The sequence below is a fragment of the Trichoplusia ni genome, chromosome 9 (assembly GCF_003590095.1).
Source record: "Trichoplusia ni isolate ovarian cell line Hi5 chromosome 9, tn1, whole genome shotgun sequence".
Classification (NCBI taxonomy): Eukaryota; Metazoa; Arthropoda; class Insecta; order Lepidoptera; family Noctuidae; genus Trichoplusia; species Trichoplusia ni.
Window position 1 is genome coordinate 10,795,412 of NC_039486.1, and position 25,667 is coordinate 10,821,078.

At 34.5% G+C, this 25,667-nt stretch overlaps 2 protein-coding genes across 3 annotated transcripts in view; one reads left to right on the forward strand and one right to left on the reverse strand.

Annotated features, from left to right (window-relative positions):
* The window catches only part of LOC113497488, a 141,507-nt gene that overhangs the window by 8,155 nt on the left and 107,685 nt on the right, over nucleotides 1–25,667 (forward strand). For both annotated transcript variants that reach the window (XM_026877055.1, XM_026877054.1), the window contains exon 2: nucleotides 16,022–16,206. In XM_026877055.1, coding sequence (XP_026732856.1) covers nucleotides 16,141–16,206 — 66 coding nt within the window. In that variant the 5' untranslated portion in view covers nucleotides 16,022–16,140. The remainder of the gene's footprint in view (nucleotides 1–16,021; nucleotides 16,207–25,667) is intronic.
* On the reverse strand, nucleotides 20,177–24,385 carry LOC113497491. The gene is made up of 2 exons (XM_026877057.1): nucleotides 23,909–24,385; nucleotides 20,177–20,999 (listed from the first exon to the last, which is right to left on the reverse strand). The coding sequence occupies exons 1-2, from the start codon at nucleotides 24,087–24,089 to the stop codon at nucleotides 20,479–20,481; spliced, it is 702 nt and encodes a 233-aa protein (XP_026732858.1). The 5' UTR covers nucleotides 24,090–24,385; the 3' UTR covers nucleotides 20,177–20,478.

Genomic DNA, 25,667 nt, shown 5'->3' on the forward strand with positions numbered 1-25,667 from the left:
TGTATCAAACTGTCTGAACCAATTACAATATCTCAGTTCCGTAAAGTTAAGTCTAGCCTTCAGTGACAGACGAGATAACGGTTTGATAGAACATTTTAATAATGTCCTAGTTGACCTTGTCAGACGACTAGATCTAAACTATCTGCAGTCTGTTTTGATACAATCTTAAGTATTGTCGAGAATATAATCTTGTTTAGCTTGAGAAAAGTAGGCTTAAAGTTCAGATGATCTTTCGTCGCATTTGGCTTCCGAACCCAAAACTTAATGGTAAGTGACGTCACACGAGATTTTAAATCACTTTACCCCCTAAAGCTTTTGATAACAAGATAAAAGAAAAAATACGATTCCAATATTTTTTGGAAATCTAACTGACTTTTTTGTCAAAAAAAACCTATTATTATGAGCTGGTGAAAAACAGCAGGTTCAAAGTATACTTTACCAAGTCCCCTCAAAATTACCAAAACATTTTGCATTCCCATCTTATCTAGCTAATCTCCCCACAGTACGGCAGTACTTCTCAGTAAGGATCAAGATAACTATCTAGTTATTCAAATAAAGACTAATACTATATTACACTACTCATTACCATAGTATAATGGAATGGATGCGAAAGGGGCGAGACTTGCAAATCTTAGGATGTAAAGTAAAAACTGGCTTCAGAGGGAAAATACTGCTGTGACGGTCCCATTAGTGGAGGATTCTGCTTAAGGTCTGTTTATTTCCTCTATGGTGCTTATTTTTTCTTCATAAGGAAGGCTCTAAAAGTCCATTGGTATGTTTTATATATTTTTAAGTTTTCTCAAAATCTGTAATATTCTACAAAAGGTCAAAAAAAATGTTTGTGAACAATAATGATACAAAGCGGTTTAAATTACAAGTTGCTACACTTAATAATCTACCGAGAAATGTTAAACAAACCTGGTAAAAATAACAGGATCACCATTCTCTGCAGAAAAATGAACATCTTAATACACAACATCCTTTTTCACCGAACATTTCTAAAACCAACAATGCCACCATATTCAAAACCTCCCCACAAACTCGAATAACATCAAAACGATCTAAAAACTATAATTAACTCGATAATTATAAGAAACGAAACGGCAATGTGACACCAAAATTGTCCCTCACGCTTCTGCTAATGGCTGTACACAAAAACTTAAACTACCCTCCAATGTAAAACTAACTTTATCTCTTCTACAATAAAGTGTAAAATAACAACATCCTATAAATCTTCACGAGTATGCTAACCTTTTTGAATATGTACTTTATGCTTTGGGGATACAGTCGAAAATTCAATGTAGATGTAAAATTCTCATGGGAAAAATATCGGTGTTTCCCTTATCTTGGTGTTGAATATTTGTTTGAGTAAATAAAACATTGCTTAGCATGTTTGATCATGTGTTCAGAATGTGAGACGCTTTGATATTTTGATGTATTGACTACCTACACGCGGTGGTTTTGTTTTAGATGTTTTCTACTGGTAGAAATTACAAAGATATTTCGTTTCACGTTTGTTTACTTCGCAATTTAGGTTTCCTTTTACCTCACCATACCTGAGGTATTTATTAGCTAGCTTATTATTCGAACCAGATTTATTTAGATTACTTGTTATAAATAGTTATAATCTGTAATTTCCTCATCGTAAAAAAAACCCTGACTTGACTTTGATTTTGGACATGTTAAAAAAAAAACAAAGTATCTAAAAAAAGTTTCCGCCCCAAAACAAACCTCTTCAATACAACACCTGCTTCTAAGATTCGAAATTCAAAACAAAAAACCGTTAAGTATGTTTCCTCGGAATATTTAAATTCCGAGCAAGGTGTAACGTCTTGTCCTATACCAACAGCGAGCGACCTTGGATACTGACTGTACCTGCCTACCTAGCCTGTTTGAACTACCAACAGGTGGCACTGTGCAAATTACGACAGACGTACAGTAAATATGAATTTCGAATGTTTTATTTAACGGTAATTTTTAATGCGCTTTCGTGGAATATATTCGTACTTAGAACGTTGTTCTTGATTATCTTTGTTAAGTGTTTTCTTAAATTGGAATAAGTTATTTCTTCATTTGAAACAAAAAGCAAACATTAAATCTCATAGAACACTGAACGGGTGATTTTTTTTCATTTCCCGTCATAAATTTTTATCGATAAATAAAATCGTACAAAACAAAAACTTCATCAGTAATTTATTGTCAGTACACTTGACGTCTACATATGAACGATTACGTCAATATAAATCACACTTAACCGTACAGAAAAAAAAACACGAAATATTGAAACGTGCCATTTAATTGGCAAGTCGACATAAATTCACTTTCACATTACTTCACGTTACTCAGTCGTATCTTTAATTGTTGCAGAAAAACTGAAAGTAAGAAGATTGAGGCATTTTTTTTAAAAAAACCTCGCTTCAAGATTAATCGGTATTGCAAAGTAACCTCTAATTACTTAATAAATAAGTTTATTACATGCAACAATTGTCAAATCTTTTCTACACAATCGATAATCTATTTCTTAAAAATCGGTGCTTAATTATTTCTAAGGGTAATTAGTATATTGAGTCTAAGTAATAAGAAACTTAAAACGCACGGAACTGGCATTTATTTTTAACAAATGTCTGGCATGCTTTAAGTGTAACTGTTTGAAGTTGGCAAAAAAAAGAGAAAAAAATTTTCCCAGCTGTGGGACCGATTTCGCTTTATAACACAATTTTTTTTTTTATTCTATTTTAAAATTCCTATTTGATATAGGTATCTCATATAAAAAGACTGAATTAAAAACAAATCTTCTTTGTCAGTTACAAAAATACCCGACTAAACAATAGACTTTTAAAGCATTTATAATTCAAGTTTCGCGACGTATTTATTCAAGGCTTCATCAAAAATTTCTTAGAAGGTCTAAAACCAGGAAAAACAATAAAATGATCTCTTTTAGGCTTCGCGTAAGGACATTACCTCTCATGACGTCATATTCGCCATATTGTTTTGTCATTTTTTAATTTACATTTATTATGTATCCGCTAGTATCCGGTATGTCATATTTGATACTGTTGTTATTTAAAATGAACTGTTTTCTGTCATACATTCTAATAAGTAAGTTATTTTGCAAACTAGAATATACTCCTAAATAGAATACATTTTTAGAGTTCCGCATCCAAAGGGTAAAATCAAACCTTATGTCTCTAGCTGTCACTATCTGTCCGTCCGTCTGTCACTAGGCTGTAACTGATGACGGTACGGTAATTTTAATGGTGACTATTTTTTGCATATTTGAATGTCCATAGCCTATTTCTCCGGAACCCTCAGATTCGCGCGTGCGACTCGTTCGTGACCATTTCATATCTGGCGATTGAAAAGACTAAGACTCGTGTAACTTGCATCACGCTGTATAATACATACATACCTACTCACTAATTAAACTGCAGGCATGCACGATATTAATCAAATTTATGTGTTTATGGACCCTTGGGGTAAGATGGACGGTTCAGATTGAAGGGTCAAAGGTTCTCGTCTGATAAGGTAAGAATAGCAGCAGCATTTAGCTCGAAGGTGTACACAATGTGTAAATCAAAATGATGTTAGAAAATTATTGTATTTATACTTTTAAAACTAATAAATTTTCATTTTATACCCTAAAACCCACCAAAACGTATACTTAGTTCTTCTATGCGACTATAAATTATTAGTTACGAACTTTGTGTTAATTAACAAACAATGTTTTTTCTGGGTCATCGAATAATTTCCTTTGAATACTCTCAAAGCGTCGAGATTACTTACAGACAAGAAAATTGTAGTTTGCACTCAAATCAAAACAAATCAAATAGTTTATATAATATTTCAATGCCGTTTTCCACGTAACATTTAGACTCTAATTGCGCGGGTTCAAAAAATCATTTCAATGGAGAAGAACCGACAAGACATTCCATAAGTTACTCTTTTATAAATAAAATATTACACACTAATTACTGACAACGAGAACATTAAGGAAATAAGTCAGTAATGATTCGCTTTAAATTAGAAGTCGATAACTCAATAAATCATTAACATTCACGCTATCTAAAAAAAAGCCGAAGCATTCTGCCACAAACAAAACAATTACGTACCAGTGTATAAAAAATGGCGACGGCAGGTGTCTTGGTGAGTACATGCAAAAAACTTTACACCTGGTGAAAACCGGTCCCGGGGCAATCTGTGTCCGACTGAACATGAAGTTAACTATTCGGTATTCAGTTACGTTGTAGGTTTTCTAATAGGGCCTTATATATATGTGATAGGTGAGTGTGTGTAAGGGGTGTTAGGCTACCGTGTCTAAAATTTGGGAGAGTTTTGTGATTCAGGTGTTAGGTAAAAATGTCAAAAAGTTAACCCAAATAATGATACTATATTATCTGGCTTTGATGTGTTTCTATCTATCTACGTAGGAACAGACATAAGCGTTTTTCTTCATAAAATCAGCGAAAATCGTGAATAAATTCTATTTAATTATTCAAAAGTCTCGTTTGAACTAAACATTGTTTAGCTTTTTGAATACCGTTCAAGTAACAGTACGCTTATATAACTTGAATAGCATTCAAGTCTGTGCCAAATATAGATCAATACTATACACACAGGTAGAGCCAATACCAACAATTTATCATCGCCATCAATTAGTCCAGCAAATACATGTTTACGTGTCGAACGCTACCCAGAAACCGAACCCGGGACATTTATCTCACTTAGCAACTAGAAACCACATCTAGACCCATCAATCATCAGGCACACAGCATTATTTGTCATTACTTATGAGAATTGTAATTAATGTGGTAATACGGTCTGAGATATGCTATGCTTTAAATTACAGAAGGTAGAAGTAGAAAGTTAATATAAATTTTGAATGGACGGATAGCCGAGTGGTTTAAGTCAACATGCCAAACCCACAGTGAGCGTCATGTCGCGGGTTCGATCCTGCAGCACAAGCATTTGTGTGATCCATGGATGCTCGTTCTAAGTCTGGGTATCTTTGTGATTTGTATTTTTGTGAAACCCCCGCGACACAATCATTAAATTCCTTACTGCGGGAGTCGCTTTTTAAAATAAATAAAGCAGCACTTCTGCTTATTGCTTAGGCTTTCTATTTGGAAGATGTATGGCTTGATAATGGCATCGGCCTGAATGTGTCGATTGATCTCTAGAAAACTGCACTGCAATGGATTGGCTATGACTAAGCTCAGATTATCCGAGTTGCTATGCGAGTAGGATAAGTTTTACATACATTTCTTCGACTAGTGTATAGCCGAGATAATCGTATCTCTTGGGCACGGCTAGCATTCTTAAGGAGATTCACATAGTTGTAAATACCACGATTTGAAATTAAAAAGATAATAATGTCATCCTATATTTCTCCGTCAGAATTATCATTAACAGTTAACTTGACATCATTACTTATTCAATCTGTAGTTGTCAAGTAGTACTCAATAGATTTTATAAGACCAAGATGATCTTTCGTCATTCTTTGTTAGCTACTGGTGCTGACTTGTTGCTACGACCGTCCTTTGTCTTAACATTGTCCGCATCTTTCAATCCTAACTTGTGAGTAGCTCTGTGTCTGTACCATGAGATCTTCAAATAGAAGCACTGCCAGTGTGGAAGAGGAACACCGTTCTACATTGCATAGTGGCATCTCGCTTCAACAGCTGCAAGTTTTTCTTTACGAGTTTAGGTGACCATGAAGTCTAAAGTTCCCAGTCACATTTAATATTATGGTTTTATTAATGCTTACGTGATACAAACTATTACTTCAACACAAGATGATCCGGTTTATCAAGTTTTTGCGCCTTCGAGCCTCGATTAGTTCGTTGCAATGCTAATGGCAAGTGTAAATCAAGTTATTTTTGCCTTTTTTGTTGTTATACGTAACTGTTATAAATTGACGTCTATTAGTCTCAGAAAGAAATATGAGTAAGAAATCAGGAATCGGAGGAGGACTGTTTGCAATAACACTCGTACATTTATAGTGAAGTTCGGTTATGCTCATGTCAGAAGAAATCCTTAGACCATAATTACATATTCTGGGCAACCATGCTTCGAAATCCTAAGAATTTTGCCTCTTTGGGGACAACATACACTAGCGTATAGAGAGGTTTATCTGGTTTGTCTCAGGCACAAGTTCTTGGATCCTAAATTCGTAGGGAACCAGAGACAACCTTACTTAAGAAAAGGTTTTCCCTAAATGGATTCAGGCCTCGTATTTTTGTATTAAACTAAAACCTTCTCCGTAACGATTTCTCTAAATCAATTGAATGCCCTCTGGGGAATTCCCCCTTTCTGTATTTACGACCGGGACAAGGCAACAATAAGTTCAAATCTGTCCTACTAATCTGCCGAAGTATAGCCGTAAATCTGTTGGAGGTATTTCTGCTTAATCCCATGGCAACGGTGTTTAATAACACCGCTAAAGCCCTATGTAACCTTCTGGTATTACATTTCGCTATGGCCGAAAGTGGTTTCCTATCGACATGTGGACAAATGTGATATGATATGATACTTTAGGGACTGGGATCTTCTGACAGGTCAAAACAGTCCGGCCAAATGGGGATTACGTTCAAATAGGTTAAAAAAATATATGCAAATGAAAAACCAAACTATGATTTTTATTATGTTTGGAAATACTTATCTATAGGTACCACCTGTGAATATTTCAACTATCTAGCTATCGCTTTTCAAAAGCATTATGAGATACAGCCTCTGATTACAGAGAGCGGAGCCGAAGTAAAAGGGTTAAATTTTTTTTTGGCAAAGAACACTAAAAAGCCATATATTCTGCCTACCTAAATACATGAGCCGTGTATTTAATACCTACAAAGTGCATTATCACGATTCGTTCAAGAGAGAGTGCACAAAAACTAACGCTTTCATTATAAATTAATTAAGGTCAAAGTAATCACGATGAATTCATTCTATAAGCTGCTGTTTGGCCACCTGTATAGACACATTAAGATCATGGACAAAATGGAATGTCAAACTTATTTATTAGTTTTTTTTTGCATCCATAAATTATAAGCATAACTAATAAAGGATAACCAGATACCTAGAAGTAGACACGCACAACGAAACAATAGTGATACGATAATTAGTTAAATGAAAACTAACCTACGTTTAAAAGAATAACATCTGACCTCATTACTTTGTAAGATACCATTAATAATAAAACACCTTCTGACCTGCTTACCCCACATAACCTTTAACGTCTATCATCCCCACGTTTACAGCCTTACTGAGACAAAACATAATAAAAAATAACTTCAGAATTATAGTAGCCATCTTTCGAGCAAAACAAGTTAGGCGCCTCACTTAAAATGATTATAACATTAAAATATAACGCTTAGCTTCTTGGTACTTGGCAAATAGCTGAAACAATATCTAGAAATTTTCGTGTTTGAAAAGTTTTTGTTTGCCTCGTAATCTTCAGAACTGCTTTTGCGTTTTGGATCATCGTCTCGTTTAGAGATTGCTAAAGTTTTAGAGTTATGTAAACGTTCTATTGAATGTTTTTCTTTGTTTCCTCTTGTCGTGCAGGGAGGACTTCTTTTTTTGTTTTGTTTATGATAAAATTAGACTAATACTATAAATGCGAAAGTGTGTGACTGTTTGTTAGCACTTCACGAATTTTCTTAAATGAATTTCGATGAAATTTTGTATGAAGGTAGCTGACACCTCGGCTGTTTTTATCCGCCTTCTTAAACGGAGGATAATGTTTTTTTACCTGTAACCATGATCGCGAGCAAAAGCAACTTAATTGTAAAATCAAGTACATTAAGTACTAAAATTAATTAGTTTCCCCGTGTTAACCTTTCTCCATTTTGTTCTAGTAGGTAATTGATTTCAGTCGGTTTTCCATTACATACTAATTGATTTCGTAAAGTCTACATAATACGCTGTAATTTCTTAATCATTTAAGCCAAGGCTGCCTTTGAAATTGTAAATTGGTTTGGAATAGGTTAATGTGTAGAGTCGTTCGGATAACTTGGGCTAAGCTTACAGTAGATATAGGTACATCTATAGATAGTATATGTACAAGATTATACAAGGATTATCCCTTGTTAAGGTCATTAGGAGTAAACTTTAGGTCCTGGAACACTTACAAAATAAAACTGGACAAGTGTCCGTCATACTCGCAATAGAGAGGGTTACGTCAAATAGGTTAAAAATGAAAAAATGGACTGGGTGACAAAACATGTGGTAGTACCGAAAAATATAGATAAATCCTCCCGAAAATTACTATTGCAATAAATTTTACCTCGCCCAAAAACAAGTTGGTAAATTGTAATCGTAGTTTCCTAAGCGTCATGGCGACTTTCAGATGGAATTTAAGTCCTTCACAAAGGTTAATAGTTCTAAAACCCATCCTGAAACGCCACTGTCCATTATAATGCACTCTAATTTTCCTGTGGCTTGGCTCGCTTGCCAAATCGTGCTTCGAAACATTTGCGTGGTGTTGTGTATAAGAGACGAGCGATTGACAACATCTTTCCCATTTTAACCCTAAACGCAATAAGAGAGGTGTTTTAAGTTTTACTTGTCAGTCTGTCTATGTTATTATAGCTCCTGAACGAATTGAGCCAAAATTGAAAAAAAAACTAAATTGATATTTAGTTTTTTTTTTGGATTGATGATGAAGGTTCGGTTCGAGCCATATTTGAGGTGTCATTACTTTAATTGTATTAAATTATTTATAAGATAAATACAAAGTTAAAAAGTTAAAATCTTAGAATGGAAACCAGAACCAAGACTATAGGAAGGTTATAAGAGTACTACTATACCACCACGATAACCATCATTTAATTACGTAACCCATCCAAACTGACGATTTTTTGTTGTTCGCCGCATTTTCTTATAAATAGCACCACAACCACCAGCATAGACATGTTTCTGCAATGTCTGTCAGTTAATGAGGTGTAACGTGAATTGCCAACTTAATTTTATTACAGTGGCCAATACGCAACGTCGTTACTATTATAATAACGATGTTTTGTACCGCCCACTGTTAAGAGAAATGTTTTAAGAATGTTTTTTTGTTTCTTTCCTTATTTTTTTGATAAACTGGTGTAGAAACGGTAATCGGTAGAAACTGGAGTAAGTTCTGGCTTTGGCGAAGTTACGTCTCACATTTACAGCATGAAATAATTTGTATGTATATATTTTTGACACTGAAACTTTTTGAATCCAAGAGGAAAAACTGTCCCCTGTTGGCCATAGATCGGGGTAAATGAAAAGTGAGATGGAAGGCTTTTTTCCTGTTACAGGATGCCCAGTAGAGCCAAGTAGAGTCATACTGAAATTGTAACGTTTAAAACTCTATGAAAAAAAAAACAAAAGATTCTAGACTTTAAGTAGTCCTGAGGCGTAGGATGATGATAAGACGCTATCACCTTAATAGAGTTGAAAATGAACGTTAGAAAATGCCAGCGTATCATAAAGAGGTCCATATTTCGACAGTCTTCAATTTTCTTCAGTATTTTCTATTGAGGTGTAAATTTACAGACAATCTAACATTATAACTATCTAGGTACATAATCCGAACTAAGTCTATCTGAACCCAATTTCCGGTAACGTTGAGAGCCGGTTAATTCAGCCCAGTTAATTAAGCCCGGATAGCTGGTAAGTTGCCCACCGCTGTGGTTTAATTGCTGGACTACTGTGCCTCTAGTAACACAGGGAGACTCAATCCATCTGCTATTGTGGGTAACTTTCCGTTAGTAGATTGAAAAGTTATAATGACGTTTACATTGACGGTTTGATTTTTGAATTAGGAATGATTGTGGGTGGAATGCTGGTTGTAAATCTGTTTTTTTTTTTAACTTGAATTTTTTTAAGCATCTTTCTTAATGCTATTTACGAGATGATGATATGTAGGTATTTGAAATACGAACTTAAGTGTTGTAAACTTGGCTGTTTAATTGGTAAGCAAGAAAACCACAGTAAGAGTTTAATGTATCAAAAAATAACATCGAATATGCGAAAAATCGAAAAACTAAATTAAAAACCCGGAAGCTATTAATATTTAATTTTACCTCCAACGTGCTCAAAATGGATGCAAACATTAAAAGATAAAAGTTCATCACCTTAGTTCATAATTTATTTCAAATTCGACCTTAGCACAGGGGCACAAAGTTTATATTACCTTGATAACCTGAAGATATTTGACCGCATCAATTTGATCTGCTTGACAACATATGGCGGGATGTTCTTTGTACGGGATTCGGTTTTTGATTACAGAATCATATTTAGGACATCGTATATGCGTGCGTACATTACCTGTTACGATCAAGGAATAATTTTAAGTAGGGTTTCTTCTATAACAAGAAACCTGATAAAATAGTGGCTCTAAGAGACAACGTGGACTCGCTAATAGTTGTTTTTTTTTTGTTTTGCTTTGAGGCATAGGCTTACTATCTTTTGGTTTAAACAAAATTATATCAAAGTAATAAACCTTTCAAAAAATATTATAAAAAAAAACGAGATTACAAATCCAGTTAACAATTACATTTAATAGATATTATACAGTAAGTAATTCGTTTTTAATAAGGCCGTACTATTCATAGTGAATTATAATCGTTAAGAGCACGCGAAGCAGGTGGTCCAGAACAACGGAGCATTGTGGACTAACCTTCGAAATTCGAATGTCACGTGGCAGGGATCAGGCTTTTTTATTTTGTGCCATGACGTTGCGTTATTTAAATTTAGAATAGAAAAAAAAAGTTGTAATGGAACTACGTCAACGCTTTTTATTAAACTTTTTATAGAAAATAGATTTGATTACGTAAAAAGAAGTGATTTATACTATAACATTTATAAAATTGAACTACTGTTAGTAATGTATTCCTAGGTAAACAATTCGGTAGTTATTGTCAAACTGAATTCCATTTATGAACTTACGAATTTATTTCACAGCTGTCAAAAGGTCATTACCAAGTTTACCAACCTTAGAAGTAGAAACCGAACCATAAATGCTAATGCAATATCAATAAATAAAGCCTTCGTAGGAACACGACTATTGGTTAGAGAATCGTTTCCAAACAAAATCTATTAAATAATAATATAATCGGGACCAGGGCAGGTGGTCTCGCGACCGTATTGAACGCAGCCGATACCATTGTAGGGTTGTCACTCAAACTTTTTCAATGTGACACGTGGTAGTTTAATAAACATGATTTTCTATTACCTATTATGCGTAGTGTAGGTCAGACATGTCAACCGAGACGAGTGAAAATTATATTTTATGGATACTACGTACAGTACGTAAAGGGTTTTGTTAAGTAGTTTCATTAAATGGACAACTTTCTCTTAGCACTTATCTTGCTTTTACATCACATGTAATTTGTACGCGTTGTATCTGATTCCGTCTTAAACCTTTAAATTTTACCAAATTTCCAAGTTAGTTTGATACAAGCAAAGTTTGAACAATACGACGCAAATGTATCGTATTGCAGAAACCAGCACAATAAAAATGATGAAATAATTCATCGCTCTATTAATCTCCAGTCGACCGATATCTTGCAACATTGTATTTCATTTGATCCGTGACAGCCCTGGCCATCTGCTTGTACAGTTGCAAGGAAGCCTGCATACATATAATAGCAGCGTTGTCCCAAAAGTGGGTGCGAAGTTAACACTATCTTATTGAAAAAAAATATCCGCCATCTTGTATGAGGCAGATGTTTCTAAATTTGAACAAAAAAATGGCCATGCCAATTTTGTGTTCGGTGTTTAGGCTTATTTTGTTTTTTGCTCTTAAGTTTGGTTACCTTGTTACTGGTTAGATGGTAACACTTAAGAAAACTTGAAAAAAGAATTATCACTGTCTTGTAAAGTTGTAGCGGACAAGGTTTTGTTTTTATACATTTTATGGCTTCTTTTTATAAAACGCTCGGCGTACGAGTTGCGGTTGATATTTTAAATGGGCTATTAAATTCTTTAACCTTCTGAATTTGAAATCATGAATAGTAAAGTGACCTCATATTAAATCCATGTGGCCTTTATGTTCAAAGCGATCTACACTGAAGCAAAAACGGAGATTATAATAATATTGAACTACAAATGGTCATTTTTGCCCCAGTTTTATAAGTAGACAGCCCCCAACATTAGGGGCTGAATTAATATTATAAATGATATTAGGGCAGAATCATTTTATTAGAAACGTTTAATGAATATAAATATAGTGTTTACGTTTCATATTTATTTATCCCGCATATACAGTGTGTTATTTTTAACATATCACTTTGTACTTTATAAGATACTTAGTGAAATATTTTTTTTGGTGATAATATTTGATTGCCACAAAACATTTTGTATTATTACTATAATTAGGTCAGCATCCAGCCCACGTGTGATTCGTGCTAAAACTAATGATGACAATTTCAAGGTCGAATCTATTTACTATATGTAGGTCATAGACTAACAAAAATATTGAGGTGACCTTATTATTTTCAGTTCACATAACTCACCAAAAAAGTGATTTACGTTCCTAACAGTGACAATAGCGAAGAATGACCATTATTAGTATAGGTATGCGAGATAAAAAAATGTTTTTTTTTTTCATTTACAAAATGCCATAGAAAAAAACATTGCAAAACACGACGCATTAGACTTCTGAGATAAAATAAATTTACTTTTTTTTTTTAAAGCGTCTCGTTGACACTTCTCGTGACCCAAAGGCTGGCTTTTACCTCGCTCAGAGGATTAGCATTGCCATTCAACGTGGCAATGCTGCCAGCCTTTTGGGCACACTCCCAGCCGGCAGCCATGCCGATGAATTTTTTGATGCTCTAATTTAATTATTTTTTGTTTTTTAACATGTAAATATTTAACCTTTTTTTAATAAGTTATAACTTTTTTCTTTACATTATGAAACCAACTCAATTGGCTTTAAAATCTTGAATACTACACGCATTATTCCTTTTTAACAGCTATATAAAATGGTATTAAAGCCTCCCTCGGGTGCTTCGTTTTACGATCACACAATCATATTCCTAGTTCCCCCATAAACACATATTTCCCTAACACTGCGTGATGCACGCAAAAGGAGTTTTTACTTCCCGACAAGAGAAAGTTTGATTGTATGTCTATGTAGATTATTGCTATGTTATCGTTTGATCAAAATAGTCCTGTCTTTCAGTTATTCCTTCACTTTTTGTTTGACACGGAATTCAATGTTTTTGCTTTGGATTGTGTTTACTTGCTTTTTTGTCTGCCTGCTTCTAGTTTGTAGTTGTGTAATTGTATGCGGAATTATGCAGCTGTCTATTTTTTATTAAAATCAACATCAATGGAACTGAACTCAAAATAATGAAAAATTAATTTTATAACACAATTTCGATGATGGTAAATAAAAATTTTGCTAACATAACGCAACGCTAATCTTTGTTATTCTCTCAAAAATCATTTACATACTCCGTTATACTAGCTGACTAACAAAAACAAAGGAGCAAAAAATAATTAAACAGCAATCTCAAAAACAAACATAAAATAAAAACATAAAAGTCGAAAATAAACAAAACATTTTTTCTTTTTTTTTCGGCTATAAATCAGCCTGTATACAAAATACACGAATCAATAAAGGAGATATTTACAGAAGTATTACTGTTTGTACCCATGGATCGGGGGTAACATGTGCAATACATTTTATTGTCCGCTGGGGTAACATTTGTGCATGGTTTTCAATCCACGGAATAGCCATGGGGGGAAGGATTAATTTTTCTTGCCCTCCTGTTTTGTGTTGTAAATTGTATGAATGAATTGAGTGGAAATGGTATTGTTTATCGGGGTAACAAAATACTTCGGTAAACCTTTTTTTATGATTAGGTTTTAGACTACTTTTGTGACCATACTTAGACAGACTCGAACGATGAGATCGCCTTTCGACCCTGCATCTCATATGCATGCTGAGGCATAATAAACCTAATAAAAATTTCATTATGTGTATATTATATGCTTATTTAAAAAAAAACAATCTCTATTCAAATTTTGGCGCTATGACACTTATACGTTTTTTTTATGCCAGTCTTTTAAGTAGAAACATTTATAAGCTGATTTTTTTTCACCAGCCTGTTTAAAACCGTGCGTACATAGCTACAGATGGACGAATATTTCCATTCATAAATCATTTATTTCCGTACCGATTGAATATATTCACGTCACACGTTGTAATGTAATCATACAAATTCAGAGTTATTTTGACCAGAAAAGGCAAACTCAACCCTCCGTCGATAATCCGGAAAGTTTTTTAATTTCAAAGTTAACTGGTGCTCAGGTCAACACGTAAGCTAACAAATCTTTCTTGTTTTGAATTGATCATAAATCCAGTACATTCTGTTTTGGTCTTCGTAAAGGTTTCGTAAATTTCGTGGGTCCCATAGGAGAATACCTAAGGAACTAAAGTCTTGTGTAGTACGTAAACGCAGTGCTAGCCCTTTATGGGCTAGCACTGCTAGCACTGCTGACGATTATTGACTTCAAAAATTATCAGTGTGACATTAATATTTTTTCTCGTTCGATATCTGACTGGCCAGTTATAAAATGCAATTCGCTACTACGTGTGCTAAAATTGATACTCGACGTTATTTTTTTAAGCCGCTTTTTGCACATAACACTCGAAATGCTGAGTTACTCTGACTAAACACTTTTTGTTCTAGTGTTTTTAATTAATATACTTGTAGAATGTTTAATATTTGACATGAACAAATAATCCAGTTTATTAAACATGCCTTCTGTACTTAACTTCTTCTTAAACTCATGTTAATAATATATTATGTAGCTTATTTAAAAAGTTCAAAATGGCGCCCGCATAAGCCCCGAATAAATAATTCAAAGTCTCAAAGTTTGACGGGAACCGTTCTCGGTTAAACTTACCATAGCGTCTGTAAGTTAGAAATACTTAGCTTGTTAACTTGTTAGTTAGCGCTTACTTAGGTATTTGAGGCTTTTAGAACGGGAGTATATCTTGAGGACCTGAAGTACCGGTGTTGGGTAAAAGGAACCAGAAAAATATATTTAAATATTATCATATCGTACCTTAATTGTATGGGAATAAAAGTGAATTTTGAAAGCAGAATAAGGATTGAGGGATGTTTATTTTTTTAAACAGAGATTTTTCATTCATGGATATTCATACCTTTAAAATACATAGTGAGGGATCTATGACTTTTTTGTAATTTCACGAACGCGCTTTGTCACGTATTCGTTTTGTAAAAATTCGCCAAATCAAAAAACAAAACTATCTTAATTTCGAACGGCTAGGTCGGCTAGTAAACTATGGGAATAAGTTCAACAATTTCGCACACCTTTGCTTCCACTATTTTTCTCTCGATAAAACCGAAGTTCAATCGAATAATTAATTCTTTAACAAAGTTGTGTGAGATTTTTTATTAGTTACACGTTTTTAGCGGAAAATTGTTTACAATTAGGCAAAGACAAAAAAGTCTAGCCGTGACCAATGGTTTCTGAAGGTCGTTGTTATTGCAACATGATTTATGACGCTCTTATGAGCATAGTGTTAAAGTTTAAAATTGCTTGAAGCCGTTTTAGACTAAAATGAATATTGTTGCAAATGTTTTGATATCGTGGGTTTGAGTAGGTATACGAATGTCAAGTTGACGGTACTGTTTAACCTGGGTTTACGGGATTGCCGTTACACTGTCAAGGCTACTGCTTGGCCAATTTTGATGAAACTTGCATATAATGAGGTTGAAGCCCAAACTAAGCCACGAGGTATCTATTTTTTGTCTAATGTTAAATCCAGGAGCACAGGAGTTAGCTATAAAACTTCAACGATACAACTAATATTGCTTTTTCCCAATATGCATAGCATTTCATTGATTATCCTCCATTTTTAATTGAGTGTAAAGTAACCCCCTGCCAACCTTCAATATAAAAACGCCAATCAGTTTTATACTTAATAAGAACCAGCTAAAAAACTCAGCATCAATCTTCTCGTCCAATTAATTAACTTCAATTAATTAAAACTTTTTCTTTGTTACAGATTTACAGTGAAGAAGTGTTTAACGTAGTGAAAAATTGAATAAAAGTGTAAAATGTGTTAGTTCCACGATGTCACACAGGCGGCGCTGCGGTCGCATCACGTGACATTTGTGATCCAAGATGGCGGACTCGAGTCCCGCCAATTCTATTATCGAGGGAACTGTGAAATTTCGCGATGGAAAAAAGGTGAGCACGACTTAACAATTACTGGTTTGTAAAATAAGTGTAGCGCAATTTATTTTTTACGTGTGAATTGGGTTAAAAACAAAAAGGATTCTAGATCGGTTTCAGTTTTGTTTTTTTTATGGAACTTATGTACCTAAATTTAGCGTTTTTTTCAGGCACCAGGACCTGGTGTTCCTAGTATAAATTAAAATATTGTTCACATGTTTTTACACTTTTGTATTGGAGCAAAAAAAATATATATCTACGTCACTTTTAAAACAAGGCTACGTTAAATAATAATAATAATCATTTATTTCTTAGTACATGGTATTACATGCAGATAACTCAATTTTATATAGTTTCACATATACTACCGTATCAGGTGTAGAAATATTATAATTTTATATTTTTTATTCGTATACTTGCCACTCAAATCACACAAATAGTCCTACAAATGACCGCAATTGAAAGTCATATTTCAATATCTATCGAGTTATCGATGCTTAAGCGTAAAGTAGCCATCGGAGACACGTTTATCTTATCGATAAGCAGAATTGTGTCATATCGATAACGATAAATATTATACTCGTATACCTAGTTCTTGAGGCAATATACAGTAGTTTCTTGGAACTTCTAAACGGATATCCTTCATGTTCGTCATAATTATTATTTTATAGCTATTAGCTTTCGTACCTGTACTATGACCTCTAATAACACCAGCGTATAAATATTATTCTGGTGGGAAAATGTCTCTTTGTATATAGAGGTTTGAGCATTGACATTGATCAGCCCGTTTCAGTCCACTGCTGGACATAGGCCTCTTCCATGGTATGCCACTTAGCTCGATCTTAAGCTGTCCTTCTGCAATCCCTACCCTCTACCTTACGAATATTATCAATGGGCAAAAATTACCACCGAATGGTCCGTGACACTAAACCTACGTCAGCGAGGCAGACCCAGACAGAGATGGCGAGATGACTTAGATTCGTTCTTACCAAACTGGTCACTCGCGGCTCATGAGAGTGGGGAGGCCTTTACCCAGCATTGGAACAAGATTTTACACTACACTGTACTATCGAAGTTTCACTCTTACTCACTTAAACTGTTCTTACACACATAGTTGAAATATTCAATAATAGTATGAGAAATACTAGGAATCCACCTTCCCCCACCTACCTAACCCATGAATGTATTATTATGGGAATGTAATAAGTTAACAATCGCTATTGTTTTGTCCCATAAATTTGTCATATTAATTCTAAACGCACTTTGATCGTATCTGTCAAACTGTGAGTCAACGCTTCCCGTGTGTGATTGTAATTTCATAGTAATGTGTCATCAAAATATTTATAACCTCTTCGATAAAGAAAGCTTGTTGTTAATGTAGTTCCTGGTAAGATAACCAAATAGGAAAAGGTTTGGACTTAATCCTTTTTGAATTTACATGAAAAATGACGTCCGCTATCTTACATTCGGAATAGGTTAGGTTCCTGGGGTGAGGGTGTTAGAGAGACATTGTGCTCAATCCAAAGTCTTCTCTCTCATCTCAACCTACACGGAATGGTATGCCCAGTGTTTGAGGACCTTAATGGCGATAGTTAACCTTTACCATTTAATCTTCACAACCATTACCAAAAGAAAACTATAGTCAAAATGTTAGCTGAGTCACAAAATAAAAGACAAGGGAGTGTACTTACAACCTCGTTCAAAATACCACTGTCTCAATAGTTCCAAAATTCCACGAAACCAAACCTCATTCTGGTGAAGAAAAAAATAGGCATTAAGTACCAGAAAAAAAATCAGCTGAAAATTGTTAAGAAATGTTCAGTAGCCCTTTACTTTTATTCGTTACTTCTTGCACACCAAGTTTTTACTTCTGCGAAGCGATCTACTTCGTGTAAAGTGGCGCCATCTATAAGTAAACATGATTACAATTCTAGTGATGCATCACATTTATGTGGGCCGCTGATATCAGCACTCGTACTGATAACAATATTAAAACATTTCCCACTAATGGTGTCGTAGTAACCTTATGATATCGCGTAGGTGTATGGCGTGCTAGATTGTTGTCCTCGTCATCCATGCAGGGCTTATTTTTAGGATAAACCTAAAGGATAAAAACTGGAGTGTATTGCTAAGGCTCTGCTCACTGTCATTTTTGGTCAGTTGCCAGGAAATCCAGGCAGGTCTCATGAGCCATAATGCCTAAATAGTTGATTTTGAATTATGCATTTCCATTGCTGCTTCACCCCGTTTGATTATTTTTTTAACGTGCAGTACTCATGGCAAAGAAATTACGCCCTATATTATTTTAGTTATTTTTGTCAGAAAAACATGATGTGTGATAATTTCAACTGTCTATTACGATTTATGAATAAAAGTCTGGTGACGGACTCCCGGACATCGGGGTCTTAGTATAGGCTTCCGTTATTTCCCTTTGGAAAAAGAACCCTTGAAAACATTTCATGAAGTCGCGGCATTTGATTCATAAGTAAAATACGCATCGTAGGCTATATTTAAATAGTATTTCCGTGCAATTATATTAAGTTTCAAATGCATGTTTCATTTCCGAATACCGTGCTAGATCTGTCAAAATGATCGATAACTTATTCGCAGAATCATCTAAGTTGCTTTAGAACTTGCGACTAATGTTGCCGCTTTATAACATTATGATAATTAGAATCATAGGCAACTCTATTCTTTATAATGTTGGTACCTTCTGCATGTAAACCAATTAGTCTTTTTACATTCTATTTTATTGTAATTAATTTAGGAAGAAATCGGTATTTTCTCAAACCATCACATAAATCTTAAAATGATATACAGAAAATCATGAAGCCGACAAAATTCTTAAAATATCACAACTTTTATAGACCAATTTATTTGCCACAACGAATTATATCAACAAAAAACTGTTTAATAGCAGCCAATTTGCGGCGATACGAAACACGAACGCAACTCTACGCCCGTTGTCATCACGTTAATTAAAACGCCGGAAATTCACCGATACGCCGGCGGTCAATACGGTTTAAAACTATGTAATAATTGATGATAATGCCATAATGCCGACAAAGTCCTCTTTAAAATAACCTACAGACAAAGTCCTATATTCTTCATGTACTTATCTATTGTTAATGCTTTGTGCTATATCGTTACCAAAACCTATTAAGTGCGTTACCGACTTAAGGCCCTGAAAATTTCGAACAAACAGGCTTAACAAAAAGTATCACATCAATGATCAAATAGATGACCTGGCCAGTCGTTGCTTGACTTTGATGTTTATTTTTATGGCCTCAACAGGAATATATAATAATATCATCTGTGTAAATTTCAACTATCCGGCTTCGGTTCATGAGATCGGAATCCTAATTAGAATTTCAGTACATGTTGAAATGGTGGTATTTCTCCATCGGTCAAAGTTAATTTACCTAAGTTATTGTAATGAAACTTAACAAAAAAGAGCTAGCAATGTAACAAGTGTTGAAAGTGACGTGAGGACAGTAGAGTTCGTTTTCTAATTAAATTCCATGAGAGGAAAGGAATGAGGAAAGAAAGCATACTTCAACAATTCCCTAGAAGTGCTAGGCAGCGTTCGGAAATTTTAATTAAACCGAATCATCGATTGAATAACACTGGAAGATCTTATAAGCTACTAATTTTAATTTATTCATGAAATTACGGCCAAAGAATATTTAATTTATGTTTGACAAATTGTATCTTTGAAATTCTTAATTTATTTACCAACTTGTAATTTGGGAACCAGCGCGCTTAATATAAAGCTCTTGAAGCCAAACTGTTACCGTCGTAAAAGAGAGACCGGGCTACGCATTGTATTGCGCCATCTCTTTTCTTCAAAAGCAAAATTCCTGCATAAGACGTCTTAGTACAGGCACTAACCGCATTACGTATTTGGAACATGATTGTCGGAGACAAGGAGTTTAGAGGAAGATATTTCAAATTATAACTGAAATAAGGGAGAGTAAAACATACGTTATATTAAATGTGTTTAATAACCTGACGATACAAACATCCTAAAATAAAACGACTTTGATTCATAAAAAGGAATATCTTACACTTTCAAGGAACCCCCATTTTTTTTTAAGAGATTTACCTATGTAGTTAAACTTGAGCGTAATCACAACCTCTGTTAATATTACGTTCATTACTTAATAAAAAATAATCAGCTTCGGTTTTTCTCTTTTCAATTAGGCTTAGTAAACATAACAAACAATACTTAATTAATAAATCGTAAACAATAATAAAACAGTAAGTATGTTTGATTGAAAGTCAAATCTACTTAGGTTCGTCCCTAAATGTTATGTCCTTTAAAACTCTCAAAATTTCAATCCTAGCTTCAAACTTCTTCTTATCTGGTAACTTCCTAAAACTCGGCACTAATGACAGCATAAACTGGCGATCTTCATCTTCTTCGTCCTTCTTTATATCTTTAAGCATTTCAAGGATTTTATCTTCTGGATTTTCGTTTCTCTCGAACACCGGTCTTATGATGCCCACTTCAGTTTCCATATCACACCGTGAGGAGTTACCAACATCTGATGTTTCGTAAGCTATTGGTTCATGTTTAACTGTATCTAATGGATCTGATGAGTCATCGTCTGTGTCTGCAGTTAAGTCGTTTTCTTCACCTGGTTCTCCTGGTTCTAGAAGGAAAGACATCATGTTGAAATACTCATATCGTTTTCTTTTTTTCCTTCGTTTTCCTTGATTTTCCGTCGCTTTCTCCTTTTTCTGTAAATTTAGTTCTCTGGAAAAGCAGGTTCGGAGGCTCTTCCACCGTCGCTGGAGTTCATGACCTGAAAATGTATGGCTGATTATTATTGATGATCAAACACGAAGTGTCAAAGAAGCGGACAAGTGGGAGAAGTGTGTTAAGTCATAAAATTTATTGTGACTCGTAAGTAGAGTGAGCATTTTGATAAATATCGCGATCATTGAATTACTTGACCATAAAGAAGCCAATTTAGTTCAATTGTTTATAGTTCTAGGTAACACCTTGAGATGTCTAGGCGTTGTAACAATTAAGGCAATGTAAACGAATGTAGCGTGTTGTGTTTGCCCTCTGTTTGCCCTGAACGTCCTCTTTTGCATGTACTGTGGAAACTCATCAGTGTCACAGTTTGACACCGAAATGGACCGTTAAATGGTCGTGAATTGATGAATTCGTTTCAATTTTGTTGTTTGGATTTGGTAGCTGTATTGTCATATAAGTAATGTCTTTAATTGCCATTACGTGACAAAATTGGATTGAATTAAGTATACAAAATATATTGTTTGTAGTTATTCGTTTATCATCGAATATTTTCAAAACACGTACAACAAGAACAAACCTAACTCACTTAACATTATAAATTGAACAGTATGATATATATATTTGTTCAATTACTCTCACTGAATAAAATGTTTATAATACGAATTCAGTTAAAAACATTTTCGTGTAAAACTTTGACCGAAGATCGAACTCGCAACCCGTCTCAAAAGTGTCGGACCTGTCTCATTAGGGGAATGGAAGGAACATGGGTCTAATGAAATTCATCAATACTTTATGTAGTCAATACCTATTTATACGAAAATAACATTAAAGTTATTGCATGAGATGTTTGTTGAATATTATTAGGATGGAGTTAAAATGAACGTTTCGTTTTTGTTCTTAATCCGAGGATACTAAAATTCTAATGAAAGGGAGAAACCCGATTCTGGGCCTAGCCGTTACACAAATGAAATATGTACCAAAAAATTCTACTATTTTTCTTTGTTTACCCATTTAAATATTAGCCTCAATTACAATGGCCAAGTCTAAAAAAAAGTACATTTCTATTTTTCTATTTAAAACAACCTTTGTAAACCGTTAAAGTATTTATTTTATTGTACATAACTTCATTTGCAAACACTAGCATTAAAACAATAGAGTGTACCTAGGATATAATCGATTTAGCGGATATTATATTTTTAAAACTATATCAATATAAAATGAAAAATATACATTATTTACAAAGCGTCAAAAAAGACATCTTCATCATTGCTAAAATCGGGAAACGTACCCAGAAGAATAAGAATTAGTATTGCCAGTGATGTATGGCAATACTAATTCTTTGGGCAAAATATAGATCAGCCTTAGCCTTTATTTTAGTGTAATTCCTTTTTCTATATTCAAATAATTGTAAAATAAAAAATCTGGTGTCTAATAACTTGTTTATGTAAGCACGATTAAAAAATCATTAAAGGAAATAAATAATTGAAAAAATCGATTTTAACGCATCGATTCATTTATTTCACATGGATTACACTAGCAAATTTCAAATGCCAATGTCAACGTCTGATAATTGTCATCGTGCTTTCATAAGTGACATTCGCTTTTCGTATCTTCGAGCGCGTGAATGTGTTTTTCAAATTCTCGAGATTTATTACAATATTAAACCTCTGCTCGAATACTGGACTCCGAAACTGATTGCCTTCTGACTGACCCTTGCTTGCATATTGGATGCCTGCATTCCTGCTGACCTTTGCTGGAAAACCGGATCTGGATATTGCTCTTCTGACGATTGGTGGATACTATTAATGGTGGAATAGCAACAGACCGCTGCAACACAATAGAAAGGCGAAGATTGGTTGGGTGCTGTGCCCACACCATGGACCAATTTTACTCCTGCACAATTCCTGTATTATTATATTACGATAATCCTAACGAAGGTGGTTAATAAAGAACGATCTTAATAATACAGTTTTTATTTTAATAAACCTATTGTTGCAATCTCAGTTTACTGTAATTTCAGATAGCATCAAAAAATCCCCTGATAGTAAATACAATGTTTAAATATGTCATTATTGATGTAAGTAGGCCTTATCTAGTAAACATAGTTTTCTGCTGAAGTTTTCACGAATATTAATCTGAATTAATCACTTTTTAAGTAAGTAGGTAGGTACCTAAACCTCATCATGGTAGATTGCAAGCGCTACAGTTGAATAAATACAACGCAGGAGACGGCCATATGTTCCAGCGATGCCACCTGACAGCAGAGAGTGTGAGAGAGAGACATGAGAGAGAGCGTTGCTAAGCGCGCTCCGTCCTTTATAGCGCACCGCTTGTCAGGTCCCAGGTTTTGAAGGAGGTTTCACTAAGGATCTTGAGAAGGAGGTTTCACTTTAAAAAGGAGGTTTCGCTAAGACTAACAATCAGTGTAAACATTGTCTGATTTTACCAATTTGGCCATTGTTGAGTGACGTGAAAATTGGACTCGTGAAATCTTTCTAAGTTCTCTAATTTATGGCAAAATTCCAGCTCTGTAACGCCAGGCCCAAGTTTCTATGGAGTTTGGTTTTCTCCTTTTAAGGCATATTTAAATGTTATTCTGTCTCAACTTTTTAACTCTGAACAATAGAGATGGCATGAGAATTAACTTCAACTTGAAATGAATTTTGTATTTGGTCTTATTAGAACCGAGTAACCAACATGCCAAAAATATAATATTCAGCGTTCGAATTCATGTAACGGCATTTATGATATTATGTATAATGTTTATTGTAAATTATTATTAGAAGTGATTATTCTTAACCTATGATTTACTCCAATAGTATTGCATTTGCAACTCTATATAAATACTGTTAGAGTATATATTTGTAAGTTTATTTTTCAGACCACGAAATATATTGTTTTGTAATCTTTAGAAAAGCGTTTTCTTTGATGGAACTAGTTAATATCGCTTACCAGATTCCACTTTATTCTGCGGCTTGAACTCGTCCCAATCGCTGAACACATCTTTACAAACTTCAGTCCACAGTTTAGCTTTGTGTTTCTTATGGCTGAAGTAATTATGATCATTTTTGTTGTATAGCGCTGGGCGCTTTCTCACTGCTTGTATGAGCGCTTCGACGTCAATTTCGGCCATTTTGCGAGGATATTTAGAACGAGCGTGCGGTTTTGTTGGCGCGTGTGGGGCGACTGAGGGGCGACAGGGCGCCGCTGTAGTGCCACAGTGGCACGATGGCGGCCGGCAACGCTACGTGTTTTCGATCGACTAGAGTGTGTATGATTTGAGTTGTTGTTTCTCGGTTTTGGGAGTCGGTGATGGATATATTCTCTATTTAAATATTTTGTCTTTTATGCAATATGAAAGTTTTTGTGTCTTCTGATTTCTGGTTATCTGAAAATACCTTTGTATTAAATACAGTTAGTGGATTCCTCACATTTAAAAAAAAATGTTTTGTTTTTATTTTAATTAAAGCCTTAATATTTAAAGGATTTACAGTTCATTTTTGCTTGCAAATTGTTCAAAAGATTATTAGTATTATTTCTGAAGGTGTAAGTAACTTAATCATGTGAAAGTTGTTCGTGATATTTACAGTTTTGATTGCTTATCCTATTCAAAGATGCTAACGCCGTGTAATCTTCTCATGAGTCAGTGATGCCTCAATTTTCTCATTTTATATTTTCTTTGTGCTCTTAAAGAATATTATTTTGACAACGAACGCTTAGTAGCTCATTTACTCTTATTACTTAAGTCTTATTTTCACGGCACTAATTTTACACTGCAAATATACAAATATATGGTATGTTCTCAAACAAGACCAACTTAATCCTCAAACAACAAAACAACTGGTCACCCTACACAAGCACTTAAGTTTACTCGTGACCACTCTCGACGACAGAGATAGAATATAGTTTCTTAAACGCGTGCGAAGGTGATGAGTAGATGTTTGTTACATATAGCAACGGAGTTGGCAGCGTGTGGCGTGATGGTTTACCGACTGTGTAGTCAATGGGCGATAAAGATTCATTGTTCACTAGATATTGTATGAACGATCGGCTGGGAGTCTCGACCGACGACCTGAAGTAGACCTGGAGTTGGTGTTTAGGACTGGAAGACAAGAATTAGGGCATGTATCATGTATGTATTTGTATCATACACTCGGTCCTGTCTTTTAAAGGTTCGTTGTTGAACAGTAAATTAACAAGAGACCTTCATCGACTGCTTATTTGTTAGTCGTTATGTAAAAAGTAAGTTCATTTACTGACATTCTAAATTCTACTGAAAAAAAGGTCTGTATTTGGGTTTGTTTGTTTATTCTTTTGTAGGACGATTAAGGCTCCGCTGTCTGTCTTTTCGCCCGTCTGTCACCAGACTTTTTAGTTAGCTATTTGAAATTATCTCAGTTGGTGCATTTTTGGTAACGCTATAATGAGATTACATGTCCTGGTAAAATAGTAAGTCTTATTTTTGTAGAATTATGAAATCAAAACCATTTTTAGAAGGTACGGAAGTCCAACATCTCTGTTTGTGTGGTCTACCTGTAAGCTAGCTAGCTAGGCTAAATTTATGTGTAGAAAGGCAGGCTAGAAGCACACTTGGTGTGTAAAGTGCAGGCACATAGCCATGTATGGAAAACGGCACGATTCCAAGTTCCTTATGGATTTGTGTAGCCTATAGTGGAGGCGAAAGCGAGAACCGAACAAGTGCGAACTCCTC

What these genes read in the sequence shown, in the direction of transcription:
- LOC113497491 (XM_026877057.1), bottom strand. Translation starts at nt 24,089, where the DNA reads ATGGCCGAAATTGACGTCGAAGCGCTCATACAAGCAGTGAGAAAGCGC. An exon ending in GCAGAATAAAGTGGAATCTG is followed by an intron (nt 21,000 to 23,908) that starts GTAAGCGATATT and finishes ATACATTTTCAG; the next exon opens with GTCATGAACTCCAGCGACGG.